Source organism: Tursiops truncatus, chromosome 1, assembly GCF_011762595.2.
Source record: "Tursiops truncatus isolate mTurTru1 chromosome 1, mTurTru1.mat.Y, whole genome shotgun sequence".
NCBI lineage: Eukaryota > Metazoa > Chordata > Mammalia > Artiodactyla > Delphinidae > Tursiops > Tursiops truncatus.
The window spans coordinates 85,300,927-85,326,674 of record NC_047034.1 but is presented as its reverse complement, the minus strand read 5'-3'; the positions used below and the strand labels follow the sequence as shown (position 1 = coordinate 85,326,674).

At 38.0% G+C, this 25,748-nt stretch overlaps 1 protein-coding gene, 1 long non-coding RNA gene and 2 pseudogenes across 3 annotated transcripts in view; 2 read left to right on the top strand and 2 right to left on the bottom strand.

Annotated features, from left to right (window-relative positions):
• Positions 1-312: 312 nt before the first annotated feature.
• On the bottom strand, positions 313-833 carry LOC109547388 (uncharacterized). Its single transcript, XR_002173161.2, has 2 exons — positions 674-833; positions 313-505 (listed from the first exon to the last, which is right to left on the bottom strand). It is a non-coding gene; the product is annotated as an uncharacterized lncRNA (long non-coding RNA).
• Positions 834-951: 118 nt separating this feature from the next.
• CTTNBP2NL (CTTNBP2 N-terminal like) overlaps positions 952-25,748 on the top strand; it is a 66,718-nt gene continuing 41,921 nt past the window's right edge. The window contains exons 1-3 of one of the 2 annotated variants that reach the window (XM_019919864.3): positions 952-1,068; positions 12,861-12,984; positions 15,876-15,983. In XM_019919864.3, coding sequence (XP_019775423.1) covers positions 15,885-15,983 — 99 coding nt within the window. In that variant the 5' untranslated portion in view covers positions 952-1,068; positions 12,861-12,984; positions 15,876-15,884. The remainder of the gene's footprint in view (positions 1,069-12,860; positions 12,985-15,875; positions 15,984-25,748) is intronic. The other variant, XM_019919865.3, reaches the window with a different exon arrangement.
• The window catches only part of LOC101335224 (26S proteasome regulatory subunit 4 pseudogene), a 35,673-nt pseudogene continuing 25,819 nt past the window's right edge, over positions 15,895-25,748 (top strand).
• Positions 24,619-25,241, bottom strand: LOC117309366 (small kinetochore-associated protein pseudogene; annotated as a pseudogene).

Sequence of the window (25,748 nt, the reverse complement as noted above, 5' to 3'; positions counted from 1 at the left end):
TAAGTATTTATTATATTATATTAAAAACAATGTGGTTATTATTCTCTTAACCAGTTGAATCAATCTGTGAACTGGAAAAGGATCCAGAAACCTTGACCTAAGGAAGGGTCCTCTCCCTTTTCTGGGTTATTTGGTGCTGGTAAGACTTGCTGCGACCACCAGCAAGATCTGCATTCCTGTGTTCACGAGGGACAGGCATTCCTTGCATCCTCTACTGTCCTGTGTCCCAGCGTCACTGCGAACGTGGCCCCACGGTATAATGGGGCCAAGGACACAAAAAAGTCCCCTCATTTGTAAAACATAACGTAGAAAACCATGACACACGAATTTTATTCATTCGACTTCTACCTGGAAGGCAGGTCTGGCTGGGTTTGGGCTACCCGGTGTCCCCGCTCCAGGGGCTCCAGAGCTACTATTCTCTTCCAAATGTAATGTTAAAAGAGAAGGGGGGGCGTCTCCGGGTTTTTTTTATCTTTGCGCCCTTGTTTCTAGCACAGGCTTCGTACTGGAAAAAAAAGAGAGAAGGCAAGCCACGTTACCAGGTTTTCAACAACCGGTTTTCTAAAGCAGACCCAAAGCGCACTTCATTTATTAACATTTTGGATGAAATGAAACGTTAATGTGCCTGATCAATCAGGGCACCCGAAACCCGCCGTTCCTAAGCTGCCCGTACCATGAGGGTAAACACGAAGCACTCGCCACCGTCCGGTCCAGAAATAGCTTAGAAGGTGGAAAGTTGCAGAAGCCTGGCAGCGAGGGTCGTAAGCCCACCCCCTAGCCCGGGCCGGAGGACTACGCTTCCTCCCGGAAGTGACGCGAGCTCAATCCCAGCTAGTCTCTCCCCAAACAAAAGGGATCTTGGGGCCCCGGGAGGAGCCTAAAAGACATTGGAGAAGCCCCTCCTCCAGCCGGAGCGGATTGGTGTCGGGGATGGAGAGGCGAGAAGGAGATTGGCCCTGCCGAATGCCAGGGCCCTCGCCAGGCGGTCGAGGGGCGGGGCCTCGGGGGGCTGTGGATGGAGCGGGTGGCTGAGGCGGCAGGGAGCGGAGCCCCGAGCGCTGGGAAAAGGTAGGAGCCGCTGGCGCCCGGGCTTCGCGGCGGCTGGGAGGCCGGGTTCTCGAGAGAAAAGCAGGGGTAGGACCACCGGTGTCCTCCCGCCGCCGTCCCAACTGCCGCTCGCGCCCATCCCCTGAGGGGGCGGAGCCGTCTCCTCTACCTCCCGGTATTCCCTGAGGAGGCGGCTCCTCAACCTTCGAGGGTGCTCGCAGCCACTTATTGCCCCCCGTCAACCCCAGCTCCCCAGAAGGGGCTGCCCTCCTGACACCCTCCGTTTAAAGGGCCCCCTCGCCCAGCCCCTCAACCTTGGGAGAAGGCGTACGGGTTCCCATTCTGTAGACTGCTGTCCCCACCCCCATTTGTCTGGCCGCCCCCGGGAAGCCAGACATCCCTTCCTACACCTGTCCTGCTCGCTAGGGTGGGACCAGAGCTAGTTTCATCCGTAAGATAAAAATCAGTGTTTTCAAAAAAGAAAAAAAGAGAGATGGGGCGATGCAAAAATCAGAGACCCGACCTAGACTGCCAGCTCCACGAACGAAACGGCCTTCCCCCACTTGGGTTCTTCCCATCCCCCATTCTCTGATCCTCAGCCTTCCGCCTGAAGCCCCTAGGATCCTCTTTTCTCCTGTGGGGCATCGAGGGCTCACCTGCTTCGGGATCTTTTTAGTCTCTGGAGGAAGGAGAAATAGTAACCTTCCCCGCCCCCCTTTGTACCTTTATTCCTTGAGGGAGAACCCAACCTCTAAGGGTTTTTTTAGGTTTGAGTTGCGTTTCATTTTTGCTTTCCACCCTGTTTCTTCCCTGAAAACTGGATGAAAAACCACCGTTTGGTATTTCATAGTGAGGTGGGCGTGTTGGATATCTACAGAGTTGGTCTTGTGTGGGTAGGAATGCACTGTATATTGTTGGACTGTCAGTGAATAACAGCCTGCTTTCAAGTGAAACAGTACAGATAAGTAAATAAAGAGCTTTAGATTAGGAATGAGTATCTCCTAGTCTCGGGTAGGCTGGTCTGTTGCTCAGGGAGACTGCAGTTAACCTGGAAGGTATAGTTCTGTTGAAACAAAAGGCAGGAAGTGTTTGAAGAAAATTCAGGTTCAGTGGTCTAGGTTTATGATTAATCTGGTCCGGTGGCGTTTGGTTACTCTCTAGCCCCTATTTTATGGTGGGTTTTTCCCTCCAGGTGAAACTGATATATATATATATATATATATATATATATATATATATATATATATATATATAAAATGTTGTTGATCGGTTTTACAAGACCACTATCATCTACCAAAATTCAGGGGATGAAAATTAAAAGCACATTTTAAATCTCAGCGATAAGGATAAATAAAAGCAAGGTAAACTCCAGCTATACACACACATGTGACTACCAGAGAGTGTCCCTATAGTGTGCTAAAAAGGCCTTCATTTCAGCAGGTGCGAAATATTGATGCTTTTGGCGTAATGTTGATGCCATTGAATCCCTAGTAATCATCTATTGCTAGCACTTTCATATATTAAATTTGCCATATTTTTTTTAGCATTGTTTCTTTTGCTTTCGGTCTGAAGTCTTACTACTGCTATTTATAGCCAAAGATAATAACCATGGGATGCAAGGAGTTGGACTCATGGGGGCAATTATAACAGCTGTCTTTTACCTTCCTGATTAGAGTCTCTGAAGGTAGACTTTCTGAAGGTAATTAATTTTGAATAGTTAGGTTTGAAGTTTTCAGAGCCAGTCTCAGTGCTCACAGATCTGCTCAGTGATTGTTTCCAGATCTCCGATAAAAAGGCACAAAGAAGAAACTGTGGAGGGTCTCTCCAGCAAACACAAAGTGTACTGCGATAGGTGGATAAGGGCCCCTAGCAATAGCAGCAGAAAAGAACTAAAAGCAGAACAGGAATTCCCAAAAAGATATATCTTATTACATGAGCAGAGAACAGAAAATAAACTGAGGTAAGAGACTAAGGAAACCAAAGTTGTGGTGATTGCCAGGGCCTTAATGAGCAGAGAGGAAAAAGCAAATAATGCTCTTTGATTACTTGGCACAATAAGCAGGATCTGTTTGATACACATTTGGGTCTTGGAAATCTTTCCTTTAACTTTTTCAACACCTGTTTGGTTATGTCAGATGAAGAAAAACATTTGTATGCAGAGATTTTTTTAAGGTATATTTGTAATCTGCCTCATTAAATTATAAATTCTTTGAGAGAGATATTAGTATGTTCCATCTTTGTACCTTTCACAATGCCTAGTATATAGTTTGACTTCATGAGCGTTTGTTGAACTTAGTTTGAAGCTGACCCCTTCGGGTAGACTAGAAAGATAATTTACTGATAAGATGTGGCACATCTTGTTAGTATAAACAGTCCATAGAGAATTTAATATTAAATATTCTTCCTCTATAGCATTTAAACAAAGGTGAAGAATTAGTGTCTGATTTTAGTTATTGGTTGGTTTTATTTTAAATATTTCAATATATAGCTAAGATGCCTAAGTAGGGGAAAACAAAGCTCGTATATGTCATGATCTCAGACATCTGATACAAGGATTTTTAGGCCACTGAATTGGTGTTTAGTGGCATGATACAAGAAGCAGAGATTTATTTCTAGAGGAAGTTTGTCCAGTCTGTCGTGGTTGACCCCAGGAATAGCTTGTCAGCCTGTTACTAAAGGCCATTTTTTCTTATTTCCTGGATGTTTGCTGATAATAACTAAAAATCAAATCTTCGTAGTTTTAGCATTTCAGTGAGAACGTGGCTTATTTATGGTGAGGCTCTAAAGTGTGCTGATTTACAGCACAGACTTTAAAGGCAGACCTGAGTTCAAATCCCTGCTCTTTTGCTGTATGACCCAGGGAAATGGCAGTTTTTTATCTTCACCATATCTCAGTTTCCTCAGCTGTGACTTAAAAATGACTTTCAGAGATTTTTTTTAAAAGATTACATGAACATGACATATAGGAAGCACTCAGTAATTGGTAGGTATTATTGCCATTATTATTAGCACTTTGCATGTGAGTTAAAGAATTTAATCTTAAATATTCTTTTACTCCTTTAGCATTTAAACAAATGTGAAGAATTAGTGTCTGAGTTTACGTATTGGTTGGTTTTGTTTTAAATATTTGAATATATAGCTAAGCTTCCTAATTAGAGGGAAACAAAGCTTGTATATGTCATGATCTCAGACATCCAACAAGAGTTTTTAGGGCAGCCCATGTGTCTTATGGTTGTGTGTGTTTCATAATTTTGTCATGTACCTTATCTTCCTTAAACTCTTTGGCCCTGGAAAAGGAAAGGCAAGGGATTCAACCATCTGATGTCTTCTCTCTGAATTGTCAGTTGTTTCACTCCACAGTGCCTTAAGTACCTTCACCCTCAGTGTCATATAAATGGTTTCGTGGATACCGTGATTATGGTGCAGGGTTGTACCTTCTGTGAGATTTAAGGGATTTTCAATGGTAATTTTGATTGACAGTGATTTTTGCCTTTTGAACAACTCTTCTACTACCCCCAAAGTAAGGAGCAAGCATAAGAACAACTCAAATGGGTGAGAAGAAACTATGGATAGGGAAGTTAAGAGTGGAGGTGGGGGAGTGGAGGACAGGGGTTTGTGGGCTGAGGAAAACAGGACTACAAGCAGGCATCGAAGTAAAGAATGTAGTAATATGGTTTCTCCCTGCCGACTATTTCCAAACTCTGTATTTCAGGTCCAAAGCCAGAGCTTCCACTCTAAATGTGTGCTTTGCTGCTAAATGAATCGTTTCTGCCTTTTGGAGCCACAAAGAATGTAATCCTTAATTGTTACTGAGTTTAAAGAATATAGTCCTTAACTGTTACTGAGTTCAAATAGAAGCTAGGAAGGAAAATAGGAGAGCACAGGACGACGGGGTTTACAGACAAAAAAGATTCCTGACCCTGAGCCTTGGGAGCATCTGCATGGATCCTTTGTACAGAGCTGGTGGGGAAGGAGAGGCTGCAGTGTTCTCTGGGTCTGCTCGCCTAGAAAGGTGAGCCAGGGAGGAAGGAGTGCAGAGGGAGAAGCAAGCAGGGATGAGTTGTTTTAATGAGAAATAAGATCTATAAATTATAACAGAGAGGAGAATGAACTGACGGGTAAGTTGTAGAAAAAAGGAGCACTAAGTTTGGGGGTTTTTGAAGGAAGGTGTTCCCCATTCCTTGGTGTCTGCTAAGTAGTCCTTTCTGTTGTAGTGGGTTGAACAGCAGTGAGAACACAAACAATCTGGTTCTTAACTGGTTTAATATTTGACGGTACAAACAAGATCTGGTCTAGTCCTATGTATCAGCTTCTTCTTATTGCCTCTTGTTCTTAAATTGAAGACACGGAAGAAATTTTCGGAAAAGGCTCCACCCCTAAAGACTTCTCTGCTTCTAAACCTTTAGCCTTCACCACACTCACTGAGTCTGAACACGTTCTTCTTGGGGGTCTAGTTACTTCTCATTCAGCATGTCTCGCATCACAGTCATTATTTCCCCCCCCCAAAACCCGCTCCTTTTCTAACATCCCTGTTTCTGTTAATGGCATCATCATTATAGTCACCCAGCCTTAGAAACCTCAGCTGATCTGGGATTATTTCCCCTCTTAACCTCCTTAAAAAAACCAGTACCAAGTTACTATACATTCTTTATAAAGTCTCTTGCATCGGTCTTTTTTTTTTTTCCTATTCTTACTGCCACCATCCTAGTTCACACACTTTAACCTCATACCTGTACTGTTAAAGTTTTCTCCCAACTGCTTTTTCTGCTTCCAGTTTCTCTTCAGTCAAATCAACTCTGTATGTCAAGCTTTAACCTTCCTGAAACTATATTTTTATTGTGAGATTCACCTAGTTAAAAATGTTTAGTGGCTTCTTATTTCCCAGAAGATAAAGTCCAGTTTTGTACACTGTAATTCAAGGTACTGCACTGTACATTTCTTTCCGGCCAGCATGTTTTGATTACCCCTTTGAACCAGAGACTGCTGGGTGCTAAGTTTATCAAGCTGAATAAGACAGAGTATTTGTCTAGAAGAGCAGAATCTTATGAGACAAAAGACAGCTATGTAGAGAGATGAATTGATGTAATAGAATGTGATAACTGCTCTTGGGTTATGAATAAGATACATATCCATTATGCATTTAATATGATTTCAAAATAGCTGTGATATTTTTAGAAAATGCGTTTATCAGTATTATGAGTTAAAATTGTAACTTGATTAAAAGCTGTAGAAATTCAGTGGAAGCAAAAGCAATCTTTTCACTTATATCCTAAAGTCACAAAAAGCCACTCTAGGCAGAAGATTGTCCTTTTTCTTTCCCAAGTAGTGTGCAGATAACCATTGGCCTGAGTAAGTGTTGTGTGTGTTCCTAAGCTGCCTTTCCCAGGAACTGGCCAGGCCATCTCCTTCTTGGAGCAGATCAACCTACCAGGTTAGAAGCAGTAAACTTGTTTTGATTTCTAAATTAGACACATGAGTGGTAGAAAGTGAGAACTCATTGGAAAAAGGAAAACTTCATTATCCTTATAGATGAAACCAAATATATGCTCTCCAGGGATGAGAAATGAGAGAACTGACCAGTCACTAACTCATTTAAACCATTCAGTATCCTGTTAGAGTATGTATTGTCATCTGCATTTTATAGATGAAGAACTGAAAGCTCAAAGGTTACGTGGATCAAGGAAGTATGAAGTGGTAGAGCCGGGGTGCAAACTTAGGTCTGTAGGGCTCCAAAGTCCAAGCACTTTCCACTGCAACACACTGCCTCCCAGAAGAGTTACTGTCCCCAAAAAACCTTGGAGCAAAAACAATTGCTAGGTCTGTTGGTCATTTTCAACTGATATCAAATTGTTAAACTTTTCAAAAAATCAGTGGTCTGATTTAGAAGACAGAAGTTAAAAGGCAAAACAAGATCATCAGTTACAATATTCTGTTACAGGTTTTTGTGAAATTTTTTTACAGTTCAGGGAGAGTCAGGTTATGGGCATAGCTAAAACACAGATACCTTGACTGTATTACAGTTCATCCTCCACACCATATGCTCTGTTTCTTCCTGGTTTGAAATCCTGATGGAGTCAACGACTTCATCCAACATTAAGGTTGAATATTTGAAGGGTTCTTGTATTCCAGACTGCCTGTAGAATTGAGGCCCATGAATCATTTTACTGGAAATAAAATCAATCTACATATTATTGTTCCCTCATTGTGGTATTTTACAAATCATGGTGACATTATTTCAGAAAAGCAGAAATTTAGGGGAATGATGGACAGATAGATGATATAGACAGATATATGTATTTCAATGAAATCATGTTATAATTTCATTGAAATAAATAAAGCCACTGACACATATACCTGAAATGGTAAATACTGCTGGTAATTTTCTGATATTAGAAGACATATTTTTAATTTTAATGAAAAAATGTGTTAATGTAAAAACTATTCTTCATTTTCATTAACGTACATTCCAGTAGCTTAACTAATGTAGCTCTTCTGGTTTGGTCTTGTCTCAGATGAGAATACTTGCAAAGGTGTAAACGGATATCTAGGTAGACAGACCTGTTTTTAATAGCGTTGTGCCAGATGTCCTCATTTTGGGGGAGAGATGTTTGAATGCTTGTTTATGGGCATGAGGCCACTTCCTCCCTTTCTTCAGGATGTATATAAATGTTGTTGGCAACATGTAGAAGAGACAATGATAGAAACAGATGTACACACATAGTAAGAGAGACGGACATTCACACACACACACACACAGATACACTAGAGATGTATGAGGCTTAAAACAGAGCTAACCAAAACAAAACCCTGATATCCATCATGGTGTCCCAGAAAGTGGATTAGACTGGATCTTAATAATTTTACTATTTAACTATAATCTTCAGTAATTCACTTAACAACTCTGGCCTCAGTTTTCATCTGTAAAATGAGAGTGCTAAATTAGATTATTTCTGAGGTCCCTTCCAGCTCTGTGAATCACATTTTAGCTGATAAAATGAGAAAATCTGATGGGAACAGTGGTTACCAAGTAGCAGTGGTTTCTAAGGAAGCCTCTGGAATCAAATTACTTAGGTTCAAATTCTATTTCTGCCACATACTAGATGTGAGACTTTAAGTTATTTAGCCTTTGTACCTCAGTTTTCCCATCTGCATAAAATGGGGATGATGATGATGATGAACTTGTTGATAATGGTTATAGCATCTATCACCTAAGGTTGTAAGGACGGAATTAATACATGTCAAGTACTTAGAACACTGCCTGGAACATGTTTATGTTTAGCTCAAAAAGTATGTATCTTTTTTATTATTGCTATTAAGGCTTGAATTCTTCTTAGAAAACTACTCTAGAAAACTCTGAGGAAAAAAATAATCAAATAAAAGTAAAACTCTGAGGAAGTGGTGATTAACATTGGTAAGCTCAATTATATTACTAATTTCTGTACTAAGTATAAATCTAGAATATCTGGTATCCTAGAATCAGCTTTGAGTAGAGTACTGAAAGCATTTTAAGTATTGATCTTAAAGAATAATCAGCTTTATTACAGAACTGGTTTCTTGAGGCCTCCTTCAAAATCCATATTGACAGTATTGGATAAACAAGCACCTCAATCGTTTAGCACTGTTGTAATTTCTTTGTAAGTGCATTATTCATGTTATATTTCAGGATCCTGAAATTTACAATCTCCAAAACTGTTTCAAAACCATTCTGTTTTATATAATCCTATACATAGTGTTGCTGGAAAAAGCAGACTGATAAGACAAAGCAGGGCATTCTTTGTTCAGGCACTCTCATGGTAAGGGGAAGGCTTTGATCTAGTTGCTGTAATAGTCTTTAAAAGTAGTGAACGGTTAGCATGTTGTATTAGTTTGCTAGAGCTGCCATAACAAGTACCACAGACTGGGTGGCTTAAACAACAGAAATGTATTTTCTCACAATCCTGGAGGCTAGAAGTCAGAAATCAATGTGTAAGCAGGATTGGTTTCTTCTGAGGCCTCTCTCTTTGGCTTGTTAAATGACCATCTTCTCCCTGTGTCTTCACATGGTCTCTCCCTGTCCCGCGTTTTTGTCCAACTTCCTCTTCTTATAAGGACACCAGGCATATTAGATTAGGGACTACCCTAATGACCTCTTTTTTTTTTTTTCTTTTTTTGGCTGCACCACACAACATGCAGAATCTTAGTTCCCTGGCCAGGGATCGAACCCATGCCCCCCCACAGTGGAAGCGCAGAGTCTTAACCACTGGACCACCAGGGAATCCCATGACCTCATTTTTTAAAAATTAATTAATTTATTTATTTGTGGCTGCATTGGGTCTTCATTGCTGCACGCGGGCTTTCTCTAGTTGCAGCAAGTGGGGACTACTCTTTGTTGCGGTGCGCGGGCTTCTCATTGTGGTGGCTTCTCATGTTGTGAAGCACAGGCTCTAGGTGTTGGGCTTCAGTAGTTGTGGCTCGCAGGCTCTAGAGCACAGGCTCAGTAGTTGTGGCGCACGGGCTTAGTTGCTCCGCGGCATGTGGGATCTTCCCAGACCAGGACTCGTCCCGTGTCCCTTGCATTGGCAGGTGGATTCTTAACCACTGCGCCACCAGGGAAATCCCCCATGACTTCATTTTTCACTTAATTACCTCTTTAAAGACCCTGTCTTCAAATACAGTCACATTATGGGGGTACTGGGGATTAGGACTTCAGTGTATAATTTTGGGGTTAGAGGACACAATTTAGCCCATAACACGTTGTAACACATAGACACATAAGAATACAAATACTCAGATAATATCTTTTACCTTCAACTGAAAGAAGATTGATTTGACATTTGTAGTAAAGCTTTTATTGCATAGTATTGTAGAATTCAGTAAAAAGGTTTGTTTTTCTGTCTTGGTTTTAGAATCTGTAAATAATAATAGCAGAAATAGCTCTCTTTAGTAAACGTACAAAAGATCTGCTTTCGTGATCAGAAAATTTATTTTCTGATAATATTTTGACAAGTTTTTCTTTACTAACCTAATCCTAAAATGCCAAAAGTGGAATGAGAGGTACAATTTGGAATGTTGTCATTCTCTTACCCCCAAACGCATAAATAACCTTTATGAAAAACCAAAAGTGCCAGAGGATGGGAAGGCTTAAATCTTGAGATAGTCAAGGTAATGTGTCAACACCTTCCGCCCTCAGATAGGAGGTTGCTTTGGATACATTTTTTTAAAAATAGCTGTGCACTTTTGTCCATTTTAGATTTGGTATTTATAAATGTGACATGTTTATTTTTTTAAATTTCATATATACTGGATTTTTAAGGAAGTACATTATCTAATGGAAAGCTGTCAAAACAGCCACTTTGTATGTCAGTGTTGACTCTTTGAATTTTTAGAATTAACTGGCCTCCCAAATTTTGGTTTTGTTTATATGTACTGGAAAGAGTCTTTACATAATTGGAGCAAGTTTGCTTTACATCCGTGCTAATACCTTATCACTGACACTAAAAACTTACTGAATGGCCTGAATCTTAGTCAGTTGTAGCCCAAGTATAAATTTCTTTAATCTGATATCTGAGTATATAGTAAAGAAGTGATTTTTATCCAGTTTTGCAAGAGTGGTCTCCTGGGTAAAATAACTGATTTCTTTTTTTTTTTTGGTGCTAGCCAAATGGATTTTTAAAAAAAGATTTATGTAGGTTTTTTTGAGGTGCTTCTATGTTCAGAAATATCTGAGATTCACCTTAAAAATGTTTTTTCTCTTTCTTGTCCCACATCACCCACCACATAGAAATAAAGCCTTCAGTTCCACATAAAGACATACAGAAACCCAGATACTAGATAGACAAACATCTACGTGTACTCCACCCTGCCCTGCCTTACTCCTTACATAGCTGTAGAAACTGGGGTGTTTCTTTTTCTGCCACCCAATCTCCATGTGGTAAAAAGGCAACAATGCCTGCTATCAAACAATGAGTTCCAGAGCAAAAGCTGAGACTTCCTCAAGAAGGAAGAGGCACAACCAGAACCAGAATGAGTGGATGTTGGGTCAAGGGAAAAGGCTAGAATAAAATGAACAGAGCCCAAGCCAGAGCAGCATACCTCCGTGGCAAAATGAGCACTGTTGTTCAGGAGGTGCAGAGCCAGTGTCCTCGATACCCATAATTCTTGTGGCTGTTGGCACATGGAAGTTCATACAGAAGAGATTCATGGACTTCCCTGGTGGTGCAGTGGGACACGGGTTCAAGCCCTGGTCCGGGAAGATCCCACATGCCGCGGAGCAACTAAGCCCGTGCGCCACAGCTACCGAGCCTGCCCTCCAGATCCCGTGAGCCACAACTACTGAGCTCACACGCCACAACTACTGAAGCCCGCACGCCTAGAGCCCGAGCTCCACAAGAGAAGCCACCGCGATGAGAAGCCCGCGCATCACAACGAAGAGTAGCCCCCGCTGGCCGCAACTAGAGAAAACCCGCACAGCAATGAAGACCCAATGCAGCCATAAATAAATAAATAAATGTATTTTTTTAAAAAAGAGAGATTCATGCTCTCCTGGCTGTTGGCCCTGACTTGGTGGGAAGTAGCATGTGAATAGACCATATTGTAAGCTGGGCAAACTCATGTTTGAAATCATTTATTAATAACTTAAAAACAAGTTTTATACTTAGTCTATAAATAGGCTCAGTTTTCCAGGGTATTAAAATATGTGTAACTTTTTATTATATACGTTTATATATTTTTTTAATTGAGAAAACTATAAAGCTTAATATAGCTACAGCTAGCTGTACCACAGGGTATGATAATATATACAGACAACTTGTCCACAGGTGGTTTTTATTTCAAATTTATAGACTGTAGCATTCCTTAGGCAGAAATATCTACATCTAAACTCTAAGGAAAGTTGGGTCTTGGAGAGATTCTGCCGGAAGGAGTGAGCTGAGCATCTGGTTGAAACGATCTTGTCTTTCACAGTTACTTAATGGACAATGACAAGTAACAGCTCATTTAGAAAATAAGTGGAGAATGAGTCTATAGACTACAATATGACATGCCAGAAATCTGGCAGTCATATTTCTGATAATGAATATGGAGTTAGAAACAGCCTTTTTCTGAAAATCTTAGACCGTATAATTTATATGTTGGCAGAAATTGGAGTCGAATGGACTTGGTACTTTAAATACCTTAAATACAAGACAAAATTTATGTTTTATCAAATAAAAATTAGGGCCTATCTTTTTTTTTAAGTTTGCAGGGTCTAATACACTATTAGAAAAACATAAACCAAAAATTACATATAATTCAACATTTAATATTTGAAAATAAATGGGAAAAAGTAGAATCTGGGATGAGTAATAAGCCCTACAAGTTGAGGTGGTGACAGATTGATTTGTTTCTTTATTGATTGGCAAGAGATGAGGGGATGAGAATTTTCCTTTCACGAATTTGGCAGTTTGAAAAGTTCAGTTGTAATTATGTTATTTTTTTTTATCTGAGTGCATGGTGCATAAGTCATGGTGTTTCGAGCAAATAGGCTTTTATCAATTCAGGGAGAGAAAGTCAGTTTCTTCTGGTGACATTCATAAAATAGTTCTTGAAATGACAGTGAAAAGATTTTGAAAGACCTCACCTTCCCTAATTATGATTGCAAAAGGGAAGTCAGATTCCTGATATTTTTGCTATATTACTCAGCTTCAACTTGAAGAAGTGGCTATTTTCTTCTTTCTTGTCTGTATCAACCAACAGCTGTCAGGCTTCATCAGCTATAATGACAGTTGACATTCTTGGGATTTACCAATTGTTTATAGTATGGTCACATAGACAATAAATTTCTTATTATTTTGCAGCATTGGACATTTTTCCACCATGCTGATGACATTTTAAATATATTTGTCAATTTTCCCAAATTTTAACTGAAGAAAACCTTAAGAATTTATACTTGAGGACTAAAGTGTGACTGCCAGTTATCAGGTCAGTATCACTCCCATCCCCATCCCCACCCTCATACCACCCCCAGGAATATCACTGCCATACTAAAACATAATGCAGTTTTACTATCGTTCATTTATATTTCAGACAAAAAGTTCTGCAATGTGTTGTGTGTTAAAATTAGATTCAAATGTAAAGGGCAGCAAAGAACTAAATTTTAATATTTATAAAGAATGGTTATAGGAATATGCGAAAACAGACCTCTCGGGTTTGAATTACACAGCTATGGCCCTTTTTTTCCCTCCTGTGTTGTATTTGTATTATATTTATTTCGTGTAGACACCAAGCTAAATAAGTTGATACATTAGCAAAATGTTCCAGATATTAACATTTGTGTGCAGAAGTTATTTACAAGTGTAGAGGTAACACGAATATTGATCTTTATGCCATTGACAAAGAATAGAATTTTTTCTTGCCTAGGCTAGACTGTTTTATAATTAAAGTGACTTAAGATTGTTTCAATTTCACTCGTTTATGAGGATGTATATTTATCACAACAGATCAAAAACTGATTTAGGTACAATCTGTTTTAGTTCTTTGTATATTTACCTGTAATTTTTATTTAATTGATTTCTCTAACAAGTAATTCTTGATTTTCACTCATGAAAGCTTAGAATGGAACCATGAAGGACTTTAGAGACTATCTAGTCTGTTTTATTTTACCTGTGAGGAAACCCAATGCCAGAGCAACTAGGTAATTTTTTTTTCTCAAAGCCATATAGCTGTTTAGTAGCAGAGCTGAGACTAAAATTCTATACTCTTCACTCCCGGTCTATTATATTTTATTATATCACACTGCATCTTTAAGCCACAGTTTTTAGATTTCTAAATGAGAATATTTAAGGAGTATAAAGATATTGAAGGAAAAAAAGTAATATGTGTAAACGCTATCATTTTTAGCTCTATTCCTAGTTGATGTACTCAGTGCAGTTGGTATTTATGGAGCGCCTTTACCAAGTGCCCATTATTCTGCTTAATATCAGGGGAGGGGTGAAAAAAGGAATAAAATGATAGGATTTTTTCTCTGCCTTATGATCTCCTTGAGAGAGATTAAAACATGAAACCATCAGGAATTGGGGGAAGGGTTTCATCTAAGAAACCAGTATGACTCAAATGGTAGTTTAAATTCCTCATCATTATTCACTCCAGGATGCTATCATCCTTCTTCATTTGTGGTTCCCAACTACAAAAGAGCAGCCAAAGTCACTTATTTCTGAAGTAATTGATCTTGGCTGCCCCCAGTGTTGGTAATGCCTTTCTTGGAATTCTTTTGGAAAGTGAGAGAGGATAGTAGTTCTTAATAATTAAAACATTGATCAGCTTCTATCAGGAACTTGGCAAGATGTTTTATATTTATTAACTCAATCTTTACAACAGTCCTATGAGTTAGAGATCATCATTTCACTTTCACAGGTAAGAAAACTGAGAATCAGAAAACTTGCCCAGTCACACAACTAGGAAGATGTTGACCTGGCATCTATCTGACTGCAAAGCCATGTGTTTTTTCCAGCATACCATCTTATGTTAAGTGTAGCTTTATTAGATTTGTTGTTTTTTGTTTTTTTAATTTTTTTTTAGCTCTTATTTTTAAAGTAACTGTTGTGAGGGCTCTCTAATACTGAAGTGAGAATGTGAGAATCGCTTACTAGTCGCTGACCCTCACCAGTTAGAAAGTTAGCAGTTAGAGCTGAAGTTACATTAAACATGTTTTACCATGTGGCAAAAGATTTGTACAGTGTGTTCTGGAGCAACATCTAACAACACAGTGAAGTATGCATTTTCTACACGCTCTCATTCGCTTAAAGGCAGTAGCTCTGGAAGGAATCAATGCCTCTTTTGTGTGCCTCCTAAAATTTAATGTGCTCATAGGAGTTGGGAGTTGCTGGAGGGTGTGTGAACTAGTCATGTTGTGATTCACTTTAAAAAAAAAAAAACTGTATGAGAGTGGCAATTTAGAAGTAAAGAGTGGGAGAGGGAAAATAGTACTTGCTGTACTTTAGAAGTTATGAAATGTATCTTACCATACACAATGGTCAGAAGATCCTTCCAAGATTGTACGCCTTCTAGCTTCTATCTATGTGTGGTTTGTGAGAAATTAATCTTATGGAAAGGACTGAGTTTGTGCCATGTAATTTGCCATTTAACAAATTTTAAAAGATGCAAGATTTCATAGAAATGTGAACTTGTTAAGTCAAATAAATTCAGTTTATAGTAGCCTGGCCAATTAAGATGTTTAAACAATATATTTTAAGCAGTCATTTAAAAGTACATTTGTACATGGTTGCATTTAAGTCTTATTTTACTATATGAAATATAAATATTGTGATAGATGTTCTCTGTGAAAGTAGACAATTTAAAAGAAAAATTTCTCCCATACTCCCACCAAACATTATCTTTGCTCAAATTCATCTCAGCCAGTTTCAAAGGGATCCCACAATGTTTTATATACAGTTTTGGAATTTAGTTATCTAAAACTGGGATATCTTTTCGTGGTCAAACAATTTTTCATTGAAATAGTATTCATTGTAACAAAATTTTACCTGAACTTCTAGTGAACAAAATTAGTGATTAATTCTTTCTGAGACCTTCTAGGATGTTTGTATATATGCCTGGAGGAAAAATGATGAAAATTTGATCTTTGTGAATGGTGATGAAATCAATAATTAAAATGAATTTTATTTTCTGTTACTGCTCAGTTTATGATTAACTCAGAAAGTTCTTATTTTTCCATTTAATTATAACCATTTCCTTTCTTAAAGTATTTTCTACTCTAATTGTTGCTCTTTTCTCATCTGTCTCACTTTATTTTTTCTTTAATAGTATCAAATTAACTCTGTCTTCTGAAGATTGTCTGATTATTGTCCTTGTTTTAGGCTTTCAGGATGAATCTGGAAAAACTCAGCAAGCCAGAACTCCTAACACTATTCAGTATTCTTGAAGGAGAGCTTGAAGCAAGGGACCTTGTTATAGAAGCTTTAAAGGTATGTTTAAAAAAAAAAGAGAGAGAGAGAGTGGTCATCATATATTTGAAAGCCATATCATTGGTTAACTAGGATATTTCTATAGCTCCAGTTGAAGTTGAGAGGCCTGGGTATATATATCAATACTTGCTATAGCAGCCACCTGTATGGTATGATTTGGGGACACTGATGAAGCCTTTCTGCCTCCACATAGTTCCTTTAGTCTCTCTACCTGATGTCTAGACTTTGAACTTCATTCTTTAGCTTAGTAGCGTTAGCTGTTTCTGAATGCCAACCCCTTGAGAACTTGATGAGACCTGTTTCCTAAAAAATCTATATACACACATATACCATAATTCAGGATATAATATCTGATAGATCAAGGACCCCATTAAGACAGTGAATAGATTCCCTAGATCCCAGATTATAAATCCTTGCTTTTTTTTCAGTATTTGATATCTGTTAAAATACACGGGGCTGGGGGGTGGTAGATGGCAACTCTACTTTCCACTCAATTTTGCTGTGAACCCAAAACTACTCTAAAAAAGTCTACATAAAAAAAAAAAAAGATCAAGAGGGTATAACTCCTTTAAAGGGTCTTGAATCTTTTACACCTTGGTAAGGACGTTTCCCAATCTGTCTTGAAATCAGATTTGGAGAGGGGAAGAAAAGAGCTTAAGGCTATCTGTGTGAGTAGTAGGAAGATGATACCCCCATAGGTGAGGAGAAATGGCCAAAGAAGATGAGACTTGGGCATGCTGAAGAAAGCATAGTCTCTGCCGAAAACTATTGCTTTTTTGTTTTCCCTTAGAGCTTTGTAATGTGTGATACGGAGTATTTCTCCGGAGTGCATGAGGCAGTTCCCTTCTGGTATGGGGGTAGAGTCTGACTTATTTTCCTTTTCCCACTTACTTCAGTCTTGTTTTGCATGGTGTCCCTGGGGATCATCTGTTTATGGCTTTGACACATGTCTAGTCACATGATAAAGTTCATTGCCTGAGTCTTTGCCTGTCGTGCCACTAAGCATGATTGTGTGACCTTGGTAAAGTCATTCAGTCTGTCTGAAACAAAGCTTCCTTGTCTGTATTAAAAAGAAATGATTAATAACTAGTATTTCTGTGTAACATCATAATTTGCATGGCATTACAAATACTCCAACAGTGTAGGATTCATTTCTTCTTCTCCCTTTATTTATATTTTCTCAGTACATATCATGTACCCCATATCCAAGGAACAGTCAGTAGTAGCTAATCGTTTGAATTGATGTCTCTAGTGTGCCCTCAACAGTGCCTGGCTTTTCAGTGACTCCCCTGCCAACATATATTACATAAAAATGTTCCCTCTGCTTGGTGACTCATTTCTGCCACATCCACCGGTCTTCCCCTTTTGTCACTATTGGGGATTTCTCATCCTTTCCCTGTACGTCCCTGAAAACTATTCTATTTCTCATAACCCCATCCCACTATTACCAGTAGTCCTAACCTGATTAAACCCAGGACACCCTCCCATTTATTTTCACATGTTTATCTGATCGATCAAGAGAAAAGAAAAAGAAGGATTGAGGAAAGTTTGAGTTCATTCCTAATCCTCACTCCTAATGCCTGTTGTTTTTCCTACTTCCTTCCCTTCTTCTCATCTGAGACCTCTGGCTCTCCTCTCCACAGGAATTATCAGCCTAGACCTGGAAGAGTTCCACTGCCCAGGCTGAACTAGAAAGTGCATTGTTCGTGTCCTTTTAGAGCTCAGAAAGCATTTTCCAGGAGCAGCATTATTATAAATAGCAATCCGATTTTAGAAAACTACAATAGCTTGGCAGCGTGTGTTAAATAAATAGACTCACCTGAGGATCTGTCCCTGTTTACACTGGGACTCCAGGAAGAAGTTTCCTGTAAATATCGCAGTTGACTTATACAAAAACTTCTGGGCCTCAACCCTCTCATAATTGGGGTAGGGGTTAGGGAATGGCTGCCTGTAACAGAAAAATTAGAGGATGACCTTATTTTTCTCTTTGCTTTTTAGCTTTAGAAATGATACAAACCTGTGGAGCTTTATGTTTGTTTTATTGAGCATATAGATGCTCAATAAATAGTTGTTGAACAGATGAAATATATGCCATTGTTTTAAAAGATTGCCATAATATTTCAAAATGAATGTTGTGAATTATTAAATTTTACAGCCTGCCTTATGTGTGCTTAAACAGACTGCCTTCTGGTTTTAATGTTAACAGATGCTAAGGTGCTTGTTGCATATGTTTTCCTAAAAAAAAATTTTTTCTGCGTGAATCCAATTTTAGTTACTTTAGGCAGCTTCTGACAAGTTGAAAGAGCAGCTTGAGAAGCAAGAGCTATAATTAAGAGAGCATTTTGATATAAGATACCATTCAGAATCAGGCACAAGTGTTGTATTTAGTCTGTGCATACAGCCTATAAGTGGCAAAGTTCTCTTCTGAGGCTTAAACTATAGGCAGTTTAGGTGAAATGAATAGCTTCACCAGAAGTAATACATCTTTAAATAGTCTATTGTTAGATAAAATAAGTAGCAGCTGGGGGTCAAAATTGTTTCAGTCCTTTGAGAAAAGCAACTGCCGTACCAGATTCTTAAAGTTAAAATGAAATCTTGTTTTATTTGTGGAGTAGGTTTTTGTTTTGGCTTGGGTTTTTTTGTTTGTTTTTGGTTCTGTAGTATGTCAAGATTTCACTGCATTTTTTCTATATAGCTCTTGCTTAACAGCAAACACTTGCTCTTCTTGGACTAATATGACAGCTCACTAATTTTCTTCCTTTTAGTATTCTTTCTTAATTCATGCTTAGTTGATTGAAAAGGTTTTGGTCTTTGTCCTAGATAGCTTTGATTGGTTTTTCCTTTATGTTTAAGTAAAAAAAGCTTATCTTTTTTCTCCTTACCTTTAAAAGAGATTTTTCTTGGACATAAAATCTATTCTTTAATCTTGCATCTCTGAACAAAACCATATGGTTCACTGTTGCTGTTAAATAAATAGTAGGTCACATTGGCAAGGGTTAGATTTATATAAGGATGTATTATAAAAGTTCCTGTAATTTGTAAGTAAATCCTACCTATAAAGTTATAATTGTAAAAGAGCTTCATTCATTTTCCAAAATGTCTGCAAAGTTTCAGATTGCAACTACACCCTTGTAGAGCCCCCATAATTCTTTTTCTCCCCAAAATTTTACAGAAGAGTGAGCCTCCTCACTCTTCTGTTGCAGCCTAGACATGTTTGGCATAGAACCAGAGAAGTCAATAGAAAATAATGTAATATTCAGCCTCTTCTGTATTTGAAGTCTAATTGTTACAGAGGCCATTTATACAGTATTTGGTCCTAATTGAACTTTATATAAAGTGATTTTCTATTTTAGGAGGGATTACATCAGAGAAAAGCCTTCTTCATGAAAGTCTCTCCCTTTGACCTGACCACTTTATGTTCATGAATGAGAACACTATGGGAATCCCTTCCACAGTGAAAACAGATTACATTGCTCATGAACTGTCCAGGGGAGTTTGGGGTGGAACCACACAGTTCAGCAAGAGAGGCCCGGTTCATTAATTCTAAGAAAATCTAGGAAAAGCTTCCCAGCAGGGTCTGACTACTCTAGAAGAAGATGAGGGAACCTTAATTTTTAAAATTTGGAAAATAGAATTGACTGCCAATAAAAAGTCAGATTAAATAGTTTGAGTGTTCCACATTGGGTATATTATATCTGCATGTGTCAGATCTGATGCAGACTACACTTAGCTATGACTAAGTAGAATCTACCCTGTATTAGTATCATTTTATTTTAAAGCATTCTTTAAATTGCTTCTGCAATAATAAATGGTAAAGTATAACTTTCACATAGAATTAGCTTAAAGAGTCTTGAATTCCTTTCCACTGATACCTCAGTCATAAAACAGGTATAACTCTTTTAACGTCTAGGATATAACTTTGTTGGTTTTGGCCAAAGGCCATTGGAGAATTCCCCAGGCAAGAAAATTTACAGACAAAAATGTTGTAGACAGGACAAAGTTAGAAATATATTTAGAGTATGAGACTGTAATATTTAACTACTGTGAGTTTTTTAAACAGCCAGAATTAAAAATAAAAAATCTAAATGTTACATATGTGTCTGTGTTAACAATAAATGATTTACGTTTGCCAAAAATATTCTTAAAATAATAATGATTATGAGGATCTTGTGGCAGTGCCAAAAATATAGAACAAACAAAAGCTATGGAAGGTGCTGTGGCTCAAGAAAAATACAAATACAAGTTCACTGTAGATTGAATCTGACATCTGCTTTTGGTCATGGCCTTGTGCTTATTATGGAAGCAGATTATTATAAAGGCTGGTCTGAGATGAGGAAAGTAAAATTGAATTTAGCAAAAAACATGCATTGTCCTATACTAGTAAGCTTGTCAGGTGTGTTTGCATTAAAAAAAAAAAAACAGATCCATAAATATACTTAAATGTACTCAAAGTTGAAGCATTCTTTGTCACCCATAAGCCTGGACCTAACAATTCTTTGACCAAAAAAAATGATCCCATTTTGATAGATGTTTTTAGGAAGAGCTTTTAGGATTGGAGTAGGTAGTTTAAATCTTTAATAAACATCACATGAACATAAGCTTATAACTGAAAGAAGTCCAGTTTCTGCATGGATAAGAACTGGGATATTAAGAAGCAAGTAGAACTTTATTTAGGGAATTGAATTATGGAGTTTTTAGATTTACATTCATAGCCTTTACTATGAAACATGTTTTAGAAGGGAATTAATCAGTGGCCATTTGGGGCCAAGTTTTTGTGTGTTTTATATAGTTGGAATTGCTGATACTTTTTATTCCTACTCTCTGAGTAATGTGCATACATGAAATCCTAGCTTTTCAAAAAAGAAGCATAAAGATAATTACTAGGCACTCTACAAAACTATCAACTAGAGCATTCAGTTAAGTGTAGCTGTTAAGAGCATGAGCTTTCATATCAGACATACCTAGGTTTGAACTCTGCCATTTAATTGCTGTGTGATCATAGACCAGTTACTTACCCTGTTAAGCCATATGGTAGAATGGTACGGTTATCACAAGAATTAAATGAGATAGCACATGCTAATCGACATACTCAGTGCTCATTTACTGTTAGTTATTATTATTAGAACATAAGTTTTAAAGTTCATCCATTTAGGAACAAAGGTATATTCCATAAAGCAAGATGTACTGATAATATGCTGTCCTTCATAAGAAAGATGAGCATTTTCAATTAAATCTTTGTTATCAGAAGGGCTTGCGCTGTAGCTTGTTTTTCTTATGGGAATTGATGGTTTTGAGTTGATCCATCCCCACTCTCACAACCAAAAGCATGTATTTTGAGACAGCTGGCAAGGGTTATGGGTGTACTGTGGGGCATGGAACAGATGTCATACTGCATTCCCTTCTCTTTCTCTTTATAATGAAAACAGGAAGTACAGACACTGGAAACTTTTCAAATTGATTTTTTTTCCATTGATTTCTTTGCTTCTCTGTTGCTCGATTTGACATATTTGTTATATTTTGGTTTTTTTATTTCACTTTATTGAGGTAAAATTGACATACAATAAGCTGCATATATCTAATATATACAAATTGATGTTTTGATATACGTATCCCACATGAAACCATTACTACAATCAAGATAGTACACATGGGGCTTCCCTAGTGGCGCAGTGGTTGAGAGTCCGCCTGCCGTTGCAGAGGACACGGGTTCGTGCCCCGGTCCGGGAAGATCCCACATGCCGTGGAGCGGCTGGGCCCATGAGCCACGGCCGCTGAGCCTGCATGTCTGGAGCCTGTGCTCCGCAGTGGGAGAGGCCACAACAGTGAGAGGCCCGCGTACTCCAAAAAAAAACAAAAAAAAAGATAGTACACATATCCATCACCCCTCAAATTTTCCTTGTGCCCCTTTGCAACCCCTTTAGCTAACCTTCCCCACACACACACCCCCGCCCCAAAGCCACTAATCCTCTAAAGATTAGTTTACATTTTCTGGAATTTTATATAAGTAGAATCATACAGAACGTAACCTTTTTTTGGGGGGGGCCTGGTTCTTTGACTCAGCATAATTATCTTGAGATCCATGTTGATGTTTTATTGATAGTTCATTCCTTTTATTACCAAGTAGTGTCCATTGTATGTATGTACCACAGTTTGTTTTGTCTGTTCATCTGTTAGTGAACATTTACATTGTTTCCAGTCCTGGACTATTGCAAATAAAGCTGCTATGAACATTCATATATAAGGCTTTGTATGGACATGTGCTTTTATTTCTTTTGGATGAATACCTAGAAATGGAATGGAATATGTTTAACTTTTTAGGAAACTGCCAAACTGTTTTCCAAAGTAGTTTTACCATTTACATCCCACCAACATGTATAAGAGTTCCATTTGCTCCACATCTTTACCAACACTTGATATGGCCAGTCATTTTAATTTTAGCGTTCTAATAGGTATGTAATATCTCATTGCAGTTTTAGTTTGCATTTCCCTATTGACTAATGATGTTGAGCATCTTTCCATGAGATTATTTGCCATCTGTGTTGTTTTCCTCATAAAATATTTGTTCAGATCTTCTGTCCATTTTTTAAATTGAGCTGTATTCTCATTACTGAGTTTTGAGCATTCCTTATATATCTGGATTCAGGTACTTTAATACGCCTTGCAAATATTTTCTCCCGGTCTGTGGCTTGTCATTTCATACTCATAATTGTATCTTTTTAAGAGCATAAGTTTTTCATTTTGATGAAGTCCAATTTGTCAATGTTTCTTTTATGGATGTTGCTTTTAGTATCACATAACTAAGATTTAGTGTCATATAAGAAATCTTTGCCTAAACCAAGGTCAGAAAGGTTTTCTCCTATATTTCTATAATTTTATAGTTTTAAGTTCTACACTTGGGTCTGTGATACAACTTCAGTTAATTTTGTTATATGGTACAATATATGGATCAAATAAAAATTTTTTTGCATATGGATATTCAGTTGTTCTAGCCCCATTTGTTAAAAAGACTGTCCTTCCTCTGTAGATGGCCTTGGCACATTTGTCACAATCCATTTTCTGAATATTTTGGGGTTTATTTCTGGACACCCTGTTCTGTTTCATTGCTCTATTTGTCTACCTTGATGCCCATACTACATTGTCTTGATTACTGTGGCCTTTTATGAAAGTCTTAAAATTAGGTAGTGTTAATCCTCCAACTTGTGTTCTTTTTGAAAGTTGTTTTGGTTATTCATGGTTCTTGGCATTTCCATATAAATTTTAGAATCAGCTTATCAGTTTTTCCAAAAATCCTGTTCAAATTTTAATTGGAATTGCATTGATTCTATAGATCAGTTTGGAGAAAATTCCCATCTTAACAGTATTGTATTTGCTGATCCATGAACATGGTTACTTCTCTCCATTTACTTAGATCTCTCAGCAGTGCTTTATACTTCTGATTGTATAGGTCTTTAACATCTTTTGTCAGATTTATCACTATTTCATATTTTTATGATTATTATAAATGGCATTGTTTTAAATGTAAATTTCTGATTGTTTATTGCTGTTATACAGACATGAAATTGAATTTGTATATTGATCCTTTATCCTGCAACCTTCCTAATCTCACTTATTAGTTCTAATAGCTTTTTTATAAACTTCATTGAATTTTCTACAATCATGTTTGCAAATAAAGACAATTTTACTTATTTCTTTCCCATCTGATTTCCTTTCATTTCTTTTTCTTGCCTTATTGCATTGGCTAGAACCTCTAGTACAATGTCAAGTAGAAGTAACGTGGATATCTTTGTCTTATTCCTGATCTTAGGGAGGAAACACTCAGTCTTTCATCATTAAATATGCTGGCTGTAGGTTTTCATAGATGTTCTTTATCAGTTTGAGGAAATGTCCTTCTATTCCTAGTTTGCTGAGAGTTTTTATCAGGAATGAATATTAGATTTTGTCATGTGCTTTTCTGTATTTATTGAGAACTTAATTTTTTTTTTAAGATTAAGATCTCCAAGGTGTATTGTTTCATAGGTGTTATTACTATCTATACCTTCACCCCATTTATTAAGCCATTTCAGGTAACTTCAAGTTCATAAATTTACAGTGAGGTTATAGAGCCCAACCAGGATGGGACGGAATGTGTTCCAAGTTACGGGGGGACTGCAGGGCTCCCAGTGATATCTCCCATGGAGCACCTGTGCTCCACTGTTTCTTCCTGCACATCTGAATGTGACCTTTCGGATTCTCTGGCTGTGGCTGATTTAGTCTCCTGATCCTAATCCTGTGCTGCTTTGTTGCATAGAAGGTTGATCCAAGCTTCCAGGCCCCGTCTCTTCTTAGGCCTCAATTATGTACTGTGAGGTTCAGGATAGCTGGCCAATCTGAAGACTGGGAATGCTTGCTTAAATGAGGAACTGCCATTCCAGCATAAACTGTCCTTAATCCTACAGCAGAAACTGTTTTCATTCTGGGAATGGTGAGTCCTAGAAGATCATGACCAAGAAGCAGATGTCCTAAGGGGCTTCCTCTGAGAGTTTATCCCCAAGAGGGAGCCATGTGGCCACCTGCTTTTTATCACATTTCTAATAGCTGCTCCATTTCCTCAAGCGCTGTTGTAAAATCATTTACTTTACTGTTACATAAGGTCTGTTGTTGCAGGAACTGGGCCCTTTCTTCTTTCATCTTCAGCTTTAGCTTTAATACCTATCCTGGGTTGAGGCCCTTGCTCTCCAAAATTGCCAAACAGTTGTCCTGAAACTTCCCCAGCAGCTCCACCTTTTAGGTCAGGTCCTTTAGCTCTCCCTGAGTTTCAGTCAACTTTTGGTGCAACTGCTTGTTGATGGCCTCTAAGAGCTGGTTCTTATCCTTGAGCTCTTCCTCTGATTTCAGTTTACTCAATAGTTTGTAGCTCTTCCTGGTGCCAGTGTCTGTAGCTTTAACCTGCCCATTCTCTCGTCTTGGTTTGATGATTTTTGTAACATCGTTAATCTGAACCTCCTGAATGAGGTCTGGAAACATCAACTTCTTTGGACTTAACAGGAAAAAGGTTCTTAGAAGTGGCTCGAGTTTGTGCATTTGTGGGCAGGCCACTGCTGATAGCACAGAGGAGGGCTGCAGGGTGTACACTGTCTTAACCACTCTGGTCATCATAATGAGGTGGCACTGCTGGGGCCTAGGCATCTGCTGCTTCTGCCCTCAGGCCTCATCCGAGAACTTAATTGGTTTGTATGTCCTTGCTGTTTTTCTGAAATATTGTCTGAAAAAGAACTTCATCCCCTTTCTTATTGACCTTCTCTTAGATCAAGTACATTGATGTGGAGTAACTTTTTCAGCTTTGTTCTACAGCTTTTTAGAAACTAGAATTCTCTAACTTTATAATTCTGTGGAGTGGAGTTTAGTAATTAAATTATTTTCCCAGTGGCAAGAGTTAATTGTAACTTAAAAATCATAAACATTTCCAAAAGAGAAACCCGAAAAAAAAGCTCTGCTGCTTTAATGAACTGCTCTCCTTTAAAGCAACTTTTATCCTTTGACTTTAATAGTTTTGATAGTTTATTGGCTTCTTATGATAAATAATTTTTCCAGAGAAGGAAAACAACATGTACATTTTTTTCACCTTCCGACAGAATATTATTACCTCTTTCCTAGGAGTAACAAAAGCAGTTTATCTATTTGAAACAAGCTTAACTATTATCTTTTTAAGTTAAATCATTTAAATTATGTTTTAGTATATCACATCAATAGTCAGGAAATAGACATCAAAATGTACTATTCCTTTAT